Source organism: Coffea eugenioides, chromosome 6 (assembly GCF_003713205.1).
Source record: "Coffea eugenioides isolate CCC68of chromosome 6, Ceug_1.0, whole genome shotgun sequence".
Taxonomy (NCBI): Eukaryota; Viridiplantae; Streptophyta; class Magnoliopsida; order Gentianales; family Rubiaceae; genus Coffea; species Coffea eugenioides.
The window spans coordinates 2,753,682-2,764,325 of NC_040040.1; the positions used below are offsets into that span (position 1 = coordinate 2,753,682).

General features: G+C 40.1%; 2 protein-coding genes across 4 annotated transcripts; both read right to left on the minus strand.

Moving 5' to 3' along the window:
• Positions 1-377: 377 nt before the first annotated feature.
• LOC113773351 lies at positions 378-5,545 on the minus strand. 3 transcript variants are annotated; one of them, XM_027317977.1, is made up of 3 exons: positions 5,274-5,538; positions 1,088-3,819; positions 378-989 (listed from the first exon to the last, which is right to left on the minus strand). In XM_027317977.1, exons 2-3 carry the CDS (start codon positions 3,773-3,775, stop codon positions 696-698), a joined length of 2,982 nt encoding a protein of 993 aa, XP_027173778.1. In that variant the 5' UTR covers positions 3,776-3,819; positions 5,274-5,538; the 3' UTR covers positions 378-695. The 3 variants fall into 3 exon arrangements, with proteins under 3 accessions (XP_027173778.1, XP_027173777.1, XP_027173779.1); XM_027317976.1 differs by having other exon boundaries at positions 1,088-3,849; XM_027317978.1 differs by having other exon boundaries at positions 801-1,006; positions 1,088-3,849; positions 5,274-5,545.
• A 3,995-nt stretch (positions 5,546-9,540) lies between these two features.
• LOC113774745 (class I heat shock protein-like) lies at positions 9,541-10,383 on the minus strand. Its single transcript, XM_027319354.1, has one exon. It carries the CDS (start codon positions 10,176-10,178, stop codon positions 9,774-9,776), a length of 405 nt encoding a protein of 134 aa, XP_027175155.1. The 5' UTR covers positions 10,179-10,383; the 3' UTR covers positions 9,541-9,773.
• Positions 10,384-10,644: the final 261 nt, after the last annotated feature.

The following is a 10,644-nucleotide window of genomic DNA, read 5'->3' on the forward strand; positions in this document are numbered from 1 at the left end:
GATTAGTCCTATTCCATTAACTAATAGTTGTAGTCTTCTGAGGCCCTATGCAATTCAAATCACTGTGGTTGGCTTGCTTTAATGCATTCTACTGCTATTGTATGGATTCTACGTAAGTATGAGCCTTCAGCAAACGTTTAGTTGGACATCTTTGTTGATAAGAATGTGAACAACACCTTGCTTGACTAAATACGGCTGCAAATGTCTGCATTTCATAGAACTTCGTTAGTTACTCTTTGTTTCTGAAAGCAGCTTTTCGCCTGGACCCTTGTTGATTAATCTCTCGTGACAAGAAAAGTGTCCAGTGTAAGCAGCTTTTAATTGTTTCCATCGTAAAGTTGCTCTTTTCTTTCCATTTCTGAGAGATAAGAGAGGTGTCCAGTAATATATTTGAACTGTCCATTTCTAGCGGATAAGAAAGTCTCCAGTATATGCAAGTAGTTCCAGGAGTTCAGGTAGCAGAATGCAATCTAGTTCTCCATGTGTTTTTTTAGCATGAGTAGTATTATTGCCTACATATACATGTAACAAATTACAGAGGCCAATACAATTCCTTACTAGCTGACTTCTCTATTTCGGAAGTCTAGGTGTGAAAATCACTGCAAACTAGCAGTCTAGTCAGATGTACACTTGTTCCTTGGGTCTTAAAATCTCTTATTTACACCTAGCGAGCCAAACTCCCAATAATCAGGCACTCAAATCCTCCCTACTGGTGAGGGGGGAGGCGATGAAACATATTTTGGAGGGACCTCGCCTGGGGTTATGCTCATGTTCTTCATGTCAACGTCCTCATTCTTGGCTTCCACAGAAACTTTTGCTTCTGGCAGAAGATTACCATCAAAGATGCCAGATAAGTGTCGACTCGTTATGACAGCCACGCAAATAGAGAATGCTTCTAGCAAGGAAACTGATGCATCAAAGTCAATTGAATGAAATCCATCTTTGAATGGTGCCAAACTGAAGATGGGCTGGCCTTTTCCCTCTCCACCCTGTGAAGAAGCATAGACTAAGAATGACGCATTGAATTTTCACTGGTAATACATAAAAAAGATGCGAGGAACTGGTTCATGAAGCATGAGGGCAATACCTGGATGAAAAGATTCATACGGTGTAGTGTCGAGCAGCTCGTAGCTGGTATAGAAGAGTTGCTTCCTTTCTTCTGGTTGGCAAGAACTTTCAGCTTGCAACCAACATCCCATCCTCCACAATCACATGATCCCCCAGATTTCCAGCGCTGAATCAAGGATGAAGGTGCACCATCCTTTGGCAAACTATGAAAACCGCCAGGAAGAATGACTGTTATACTGCTGAAATTCTCTTTTTCACCGTAGCCATAGGTACTGCCTGGTGAAAAGCCAAGAAAACCTTTTTGTTTGCATGTGTGACCTACTATTGATTCCCTATTATTCCATTTTGCAGTTGGCTCCTTAAAGATAATGGCAGCAAGCTCCCTGTTTGGTGAAACTTGTGGTGCTCCTTTGTTCCCTTCAGCGACGTTAACATCAAATAAGACAGATTCTATTACCATAAATTGGTCATTACAGCCATCAGCATTCAACTCTGAGAAGAAAGATCTAGATATCTTCATCTTACCAACAATATCATAACCAAAACCACAATGTTTTTCTTTAGACCCATTAGTTATCCAGCCCCCAGCTTTCTTCTTAATTTCATGAACTGAGTAGAATGAAAATGTCAAGGTGCTATCAAACTTTCCAGATGTTGGTAATTGGTTCACAGCAGCAGCTAGAATGTCACTCCTATTATCAACCACAAATTTGAAGAAAGGGAGTCCATTCTTGACAGTAAGTTGCATAAGAGCTTGAACAGGTGATGCCTGATTTGTCTCATTGGAAAGTGGCTTACTATTGCTGATAGACTGCACACTCCCAAAACTGGAGTTTTTTTCTATAGCTCCCTTGCTCTGTACTGCTTCAGTAGAATGAGCTACCTTGGATTTCAATACTGGGTCTAGTAACCTCCTGAACGGACTTGGACGTCTTCTGCCACTAGAATTTGCCTTGTCCATTTTACTGTCGTCAATAGCAGCAAAAACCTCTGGGTTTTCTCGACTGGACTTAGCAGCAAGAGGCGTGGAGCTCAATGCTGGAACTGCCGAACTCTCCTTAAAACTGAAACTTCTGCTTAATCTACCAAAGCTAAAACTAAACCTCCTATTAGGTGATGGATGTCTTCTTTTATCAGCTGTATGCTTAGCAAAATCCAAGTTCGTTCCCTTAAAACTCTCAACTGAAACTGAATCGTCAAGGTTGTAGCTTTTTTCTTCTGGACATGTGGCTCTAGATGATCCGGGCTCGCTTGAGATACCACATTGAAATGGATACATCCAAACATCTGGTTCCCTGCCTCGGGAAATAGCAACAGTTGCAGGCAGGGGACAGGAATGTGGAATTTCATATTGGAGTTCTCTCTTGTGAAGCTCCTGAGAAGAAAAATCACCAGAATATGATAACCTGTTGCCATCTGCTAACTGTCCATGAGACGACGTCCTGGAATTTGTTTCCTTAGCAGTATTCAACTCCGTCACTTCACAAGTATCAACTGAAGCTGGACAACCAACATTGCAAAGTTTTGAATGCAAACATTTGGCTTCAGATGACTGGGAGTTGATTGAGTTATTATTATTACGTGGCTGCACACAGTAACCTGGTTTTCTGTCTCGTGCAGTGGCAACACTAGCGGGCATGGGAAACGAACATGGAATTTCATTGTAGAGTTCTCCAGATTGAAGCTCAAGAGAAGAAAAGCAATCAGAATATCTGCCCCTAGCGTGCTTTGTCAACTGCTCATTAGGTGATATTCTCGATTCTAATGACCGAGAATTCTGTGAGGAACGCCTTTTGGAAGGACATTTGGGCACTAGAAGCACTATATTTTGAAGTTCAGCATTGGAAGATATGGGACGACCCTTTATATCATCATCTCTTCCAGTCCCAATTTTACCTTGCTGATAACACATTGGAAGTGAAGACATCGAGATGCTATTTTCCATCTGATCCAAGGATAATGCTGCTTTTTGCTGTGATGTGGTCCAATCCGCCTCTTTCTTCTTGCCCTTCTCATGATTCATCTGAGGACAACTGCTGCTGGGATTTTTCACCTTTTGACAATAATCTTTTTTCTGCCCAGCAGTGGTGCTACCTGAAGGAGTTTGAGGATATTGGATGTTTTTTAACTTCCCTTTGGATTGCTGGACATCATCACACAATTTCATTTCAGTGACTGAATTAAGATGCAAATTGGCTGATGGTTGTTTTCTACCAACAGAGGTTTTTGACAGTGCAGATTTTCCATTCTCCATATCCATGGATTTACCACTTGATGATACTTTTGGGTGACTTCTAGCTGGCATACGCTCGTTGTACTTCCATTTCTCTAGACGCTTCCAATCAAGAACTCCAAAATTCAAAGCCTGTACTTGAACATTCTTCTGCTTTTCCACTCGCTGGAGATAGCCAGGCAAATTAGACATATGCTTGACGAGTTCATCATCCTCATTATTTGTCTTTGACACAAGCTGCTGCTTTTGCAAACCTACTGAAGACTTCTTCTGTATCACTAGCTCATCATCCATTTGCTGTCTTAACCCATCAGGATGATTATCAGTGGACAGCTGAATAAAGGGGTTGACTACTTCAAGCTTTTTGTGAAACTTCAAACGTTGATGTGCTTGAATTGGTAGGATCTTCTCTTTTACAGCATTTGAGGATTGTTGTTGTCTTGAATTCCTTTTGAACTCCACATCATGCCCCATTGTTCTAGCAGGTTCAGAATATTCCTTACTTGATTTTGTGTAAGCTGACATTGCATCAAGTACCCCAAGCTTAGCCGCAAAAATAGCATAAAATTGTTGGGTAAGCAACAACAAATCATTTTCAAAGAGCAGCTCATGAATTTCCCTTAATTACAACTGGTCTTGAAAAAGCATCAAAGTGTATTGAACACTGAATTATTTTGATTACAGAGGGGCCATACAGAACTGTACACCAAGACTATATGGTACCAAATTTATACTCGTATAGAATAAGGAACCATGAACAATAACAGGGATGAAGAAGGCTTAGTATGTAAAAGTCGAATCAAGAGAACAAATAGGATTCCAGGTTCCATTATAAACATCTTAATGGTATAGGATAGGTATGTAAGCCTGGTTACTTTGCTTATCAGTCAAACAGTAGTTCCTGAATACTTTTGGTCCGTCATAACAAGTTGGGCTGCATTAGTTCTTACTGGATAAAGGAGGAAGAATAGGAGAGCTCCTGTCAGAATCCCCAAGATTAAACACAAGAACTAGAAAGAATAGGCATTATTAAGTATTAGAGGTCCTGGGTTCCAATCCCCTTCCTGTCTCCCCGCTTCTTGAATCCCACCCCTCCCCTCATAGAAGGGACAAAAAAACACTATTCAGTGTTAGCCATGAATATAGCCTTAGGTTTTTAATTTTTCTTATTTCATCATCAACTTCCACAACTTAAGTTATCTTGCATAAAAATAACTTTACATGACAGTATTGACTATTCCACATTGTTCTGTCATCTATTGTCTATAGCATAATATCACCAGTCCTCAATCTCCTAACATTAAGAACAGCAGTATGGATTGAAGACTTCTACAGCAGTCTACAAAACAATGATGGTGTGATCCTGAAATAGCAACATAATACATCTCGGTCAAGGAGTGAATGCCCATGTCCACTTGCACATCTAATAACTACCATGAGTCTAGAAGAGCGATGCACGATTAACCAAGAATATCTACTATATACAAGGCCAATGCCAACGAAAACAGGTCAAAATCAAACAGCACAACACAAGAATCAGAAAGGCATCCAAAAATCATACAGCACAAGCCCCTGTCTACTTACACTAGCAGCAGTGTTTGCTCCCATATATACACTATAACAGCGGTTTTCATTCACACCCACAAATCCCAGATCCACGCCAACTAAAACCCAATCAGTAAAGAAAAGCACAAAAGCCAGCATTACCAGGCACCAATCACCGAAGGAATTACAAGTGCATTAGCTCCAGGAAAGTCATGATGCTATACAAATAACGGATAATAACTCCAAAAATTTCACATAGCGGTCCGAATAAAGTTTCCATTTACTATTCAAGAATTCTCGAAGCTGCACGTCCCAACAAAGGGGATGGGCAATGATGATTGAAGCCCATTAGTATTTTTTTTATGTGACAAAAACTCGGAACAAGAAAGAAATCATCTTGGAAGAGCGTGAAAAGGAATGTACTTACACGAAAGACAAAGCAAGGAATTGCAGAGAGATCAAGAAGCCAAGAAAGATTCTTGGGATTGCATCAGGAGCTTTCTTGAAAGCCGCTTAAGGAAACAAAGAATCAGACCAGCGAAGCTGAAATTGTATAGGAAGAGTGAGTACCCCGGCCGATAGGCATTACTAAGTAGACTATCCCAGTAGCACAATTATAGGGGGAGGGGGCGAGGGGAAGAAAAACCCGGGAAATCTTCGTCTACTTGCTGCAGTAGTGTATACAGCGTATCTGCATCGGAGGAGAAAGAAAAAGAGGCGCAGAAGAGAGAGAGAGAGAGAGAGAGAAGCGAGTGGGGGTGGGGTACGGGCGTTTCATTTTCAATCGGACGGTTAAAAGGCGAGGTGGCAATTGATAGGCGGTCGCAATCAGAGAGGACTGGATTGGACTAGGAGGAGCTATCAGAGACAGAGAGAGAGGGGCGGCCCCCACAAGCGGACAATTTTTCTTTGTCTCGGATCCCAAGAAGTTCTTTCATTCGTCCGCGGGGCCCACTAATGCGTGATGTCATTAGGCCACCGCACGTGACTGGTTTGTGGCGATGGATAACTGATTGAGCATATATTAGTGGTAGGAAATTGGGAATGGACGCAAAAATGGTGGACGCCAGCCCCGGAATTATCCATCTGCCTGTTGTTTGTTAGGGCTTTTGGTGGGCTTTTTCACTGGGCTTCGACTGCCAATTTTGGCCCATTGCTTATGCTTTTTGGTCATGCATGCATGGCGCGCTGCCTCGCATGGAAAACGTTACCATAGTACTACAACGAAGAACGAACAAAAAGGGTCTCTCCTTCTTCTTCCTCTTCTTTTTTTTTTTTTTAAAAAAAAAAAACATAAATAATCATGGACCACGCCGACGGCAACCAACGAAAGGGAAAGGGAATCGGCAGTTCCAACCTGCCTTTTGTTTCGGGGCAACTCCAAAGCTTAATTGAGTACATTGAGCTGAGGAGGGTGGAGAGAGCCGAGGGAGTTTGTATGATCTTTGGGTCCATCACTCGAGAGGTTTGGTATTTAACGGATTCTTCGACATCTTGTCTTAGAATTAAATTTAAAATGCCCAAACAAACAACCAACAGGGGCGCGTAAATTTGACAGGCGCATGAAAAATGAAACGGAAACATACAAATTTGGCAAGTAGCACTGGCCTTCCTTTTTGTCCATTTCCGCATTCCCCAGAATTCAGGTCACCGCCAAAGTTTTTTGACTTTGTGGATTTCTTTGTTTGTTGCTTTTGGGGCTCAATGATCGGCAGAGCAAGACGAGTCCTACTCTTATAGCCAATGTTTTAAAACTAGACCGTTGAATCGATAAGGTGTTCGGGTCAAAGTTTAACTGGTTAGACCGGTTCAATCTTAATTCGATAAATTTTTTAAAAATAATTTATATAAAATATGCATAAAATAAGACATGTAATTGACTAATTTAAACTTTATATGATGAAAATTTTAATATTTTCAAAGAACTTGAATTTTCAAAGATAAATTTTTTAAATTATAAGTTAAAACAAATAAATTTCATCTCAATCTCAATTATATCTACCAAAAAAATAATCTTAGATTCAACCCAAAAATACCACAATATTTTCAAATTATACAAAATTCATTACTATGAGAGTTAAACATTGTGAGTTTAAATTTTAATTCATGTTTTTGGAGTTTAGAGATTACAACTTAAAAAAGAAGTTTGGAGTTTGGTGGAAGACAGGACAATCGAAAATAAAGATGCGAACTTGATAGGAAACAAAAAATGAGATGAAAGTGAATGGTTGTGACATTTAATAATTAGTCTTTAGGATTAAAGAAAATATTTTTTTAAAATTTTTTCAATTTAATAGACAAAAACAAAAGATTGAAGAAAACATCAATAAATAAAAACTAAAGAGGTTGGATTAAAAAAGGGGTGACAAAAGAAAAGAGAAGAGAGAGAGTTAAAAACTAGAAAAAAAGAGTCATGAGATGATGAGATTTTGTAGGAAAAATGGATGAATGAAAGATGGAAGCTTGTTTTATATAAATGTGTTATCTCTTTGGATGTGATGGTGCAATGGTTGCCACGCTGGACTTCGATAGCAAAGGTCCCGAGTTTGATCCTTGCCAGCTGCATTTTGCAAAAATTTTAAAAATATTGAGTGAAAAATTGGAAAATTGGAAAATTGCAAAACATTGCCTATAGCAACTACAAGGCTGCTACTCTATCTCTCTAACAAATTTACTAAGAACCAAACCACTCCGTTAATCAAACTTGAGCTTTTAATGTTTTCTTTAGTGCAAAGAGAAGGATAAAAAAGACCAGAGGGCTTGTAGTATCATCATGGCGGAGAACATGAGAGCTAACACTCTCTCATTACTCCTACACTATGAACTTGAAACTTGATATATTTTCCTTACATTCTAATCAGGGTCCTAGAGTTAGGGGGATCAATATCAATTAGCACAAGAATTATAGTAATAATAGAATTCGAAACTAATAAATACGTCTATCTTAAAAATAAATTCATTTTTTGGTAGGTCTAGAACTCTTGTGAGGGATAATGATAATGAATTTTTAATAATTTAGGAGGGTAGTGTATGATAGAAAAGAGAATTCTAAAATTTTAAGGGTTGGCGAGGCGGAGGGGGGGGGGGAATTAAAAACATTATTGAAAATTTCCAAACTTTTTGGATTGTGAATTATTAGAGATATTTTTACTGTAGCACTTTTTTGTAATGTGATGTATGTGAGATAAAAAGGTAATTGGGAAGGTAAAAAGATGTATTGAAAATTATAATGATGATATAAACAAATAAATTTGGGAAAATAAAGCCCAATCCAAACAAACCCTTGTTAGCCTGCAATATATTTTTCTCAAAATTGAGCGGTGCGCAATTGCACCGCCTCAGCAACATGTAGACCCGCCACTGATTGTAATCATATTAAATAACCCAAAAAAAAAAAAAGAAAAATTTTTTAAAAAAAAAAAAAAAAAATCAATGGCACTGAACCGATCATCGTAGCTACCAGACAAACCAAAAACGAAAATACTCCCCGACTCCGCTTGAGAATTACACAAAAAGGGTCGGGAATACCTACCGTAGGGACTGAAAATTCCAAAACCCCACAAGTCGTAAAGTAAGGATGGCCCTACCCATAAAAAACATAATAGTGGTCCATAAAGGATTCTTGCACGCCCGTTAACGCGGAATACAAATTAATCATTATCCCTGTTCTCCTCTACTTTCATCTTTCAATTTTTTATTTTTATTTTTTATTTTCGCTCTCTTGTTTCAGGTAACTCCATCCAATATTCCGCTCCGGCGTTTCGCGTCCCGCCACTTCTGATGGCTTTTGGGCGATCTCAGCTCCCTTACTTTGTAAAAGCTCAAAAGTCCTGCGTGCGGCCGCATTTGGATCATCTACTTTGGATTTTGTGCCAATCTAATCTTTTCTGTAGACGCCCTAACTTAACTGCTGAGGAATATGTCTTGCTTGATCATGAAGCATGACCAATCATGAAAGCTAGTAAAGTAAAGTTTGCTAGTAGTGATATTTGTATTATATCAGGATCGGCGTTTCGCGGGCCAGTGTTGACAATTCAACTACGTCGAAGCTTTCTGCTTGATTAATAAGGGAAGAAAGCCCACCAATACCAGGCCTTGGTCGTGTATTCAGGAGGAGGGACGCTACGCGAGATCGGAGGATTACCAAGCCCTAGTCTTCGAGTGATACGTAAGGCTCCTAAAAACAAGTACGCTATACAATGTGTCTTGGGCCTCTCGTGCGAAAAAAATTCTTGGTCCCGATGCCTTTAAGTAAAATGCACGTACAACCGGTGGGCCATTCTACAGTAGTTAGCCCGTTAATGCTTGATTCACTGGGCCTCCACAAAGGATCCCCTTCCACTCTCTATCTAATTACCCGTCCGCAAAGGTTTGTTTGAAATTCATGAAAATAGAAAGGATAATGTTTGGAAGAACTTCTCCAAGGATTCGACCAGTCCGTCTCAAACAGGATTAATCGTAAATTGTAAATAAATGTGGATGCCTATGAGTTATACGCCAACAAAAAAAGTCTATGAAATTGCGCTCTTATTAAATTCTTATTTATATTTCTCATATTTGTTGAACCCAGTTGATCGGTCATTTTGTTCAGTCTGTTAGCTGGGTTTAAACAGCATTACGGATAAGGGGGTAATTATAATTTGGTCAGACTATGAGGGTTCGTTTGGTAGTTTGAACAAACTTCGGGAGAGGTATATGTAATTAAACCTTTATTTTACCGCAAACCTTATTACACACGGAGCATTATACATTCATTCCAGCATACGGTATAAGAACGGAGACATGTTGAAACAAAATTAGAGGACAGAAACAAACAATGCCCAAACTTGAGCAACAGCTTTATCCAGAGAATCATGAAGGCATGCATACATGGAAAGTTAGATGCAACGCAAGTAGGCCAGTAAAGGATTTGTAATCCTGGTGATGGTCAACCACTGATCTCAATGGCCCTGACCTCTGGCTTCTTCACCTCCTGCTTAGGGATGGTGACGGTGAGGACCCCATACTCCATGTTCGCCTTGACCTCCTCAACTTTAGCATTTTCAGGCAGCAAAAACTTCCTTATGAACCTGCCGCGTGACCTCTCAACCCTGTGCCACTTGTCATTCTTGTCTTCCTTCTCAGCCGCCCTTTCCCCGCTGATCGCCAGAACTCGTCCGTCCTCAACCTCGACCTTTACCTCTTCTTTCTTCAGTCCAGGAAGATCAACTTTGAACGCATGAGCCTCAGGGGTCTCCTTCCAGTCCACCCGCGCATTCACCATACCCTTGGCCTCGTCGCTCAAGCCAGACGGTGCCAACATATCACCAAACAACTTGGGGATCAACGCCATTTAAAAATTTTCAACCCCTTACAAGTATCACCCCCCCCTTAAGAAAAAAAAAATTGATTTACTCCTTCCTTGACTATCAGGTTTCTTGAGTGGTCAAGAAAGCTTTTAATCAGTCAATAGCGCGCCTTAGTAAGCCGTATAGCGTGGCTAGGAATGTATCTTTGGTGATTATTTATAGTGATCAAAGAGTGGAGTCGCGAAGTTTCAGGGGACTTCTGGGATGATTAATTTTGGCAACACAATCAATCAATGATTAAGCTGGTCTTCTAGTCTAGTCTACTTACGTGGCTAGTCTGGAGACTGCCATTTCATTTTCCAGACGAAGCTACGAGGTTTCACGCAGAGGGTAGAAAGTTCTGGCCACAGGCTAGGCCCCTTTCAGTATCGATGGATTAGATTATGGTTTGGTAATCTTCTTGGTCTGCTTACATGGCCTGCTTTGCTCACGATAATCTCTCTGGGCTTC

What these genes read in the sequence shown, in the direction of transcription:
- LOC113773351 (XM_027317976.1), bottom strand. Translation starts at nt 3,826, where the DNA reads ATGTCAGCTTACACAAAATCAAGTAAGGAATATTCTGAACCTGCTAGA. An exon ending in GTATGAATCTTTTCATCCAG is followed by an intron (nt 990 to 1,087) that starts GTATTGCCCTCA and finishes GCTTCTTCACAG; the next exon opens with GGTGGAGAGGGAAAAGGCCA.
- LOC113774745 (XM_027319354.1), bottom strand. Translation starts at nt 10,178, where the DNA reads ATGGCGTTGATCCCCAAGTTGTTTGGTGATATGTTGGCACCGTCTGGC.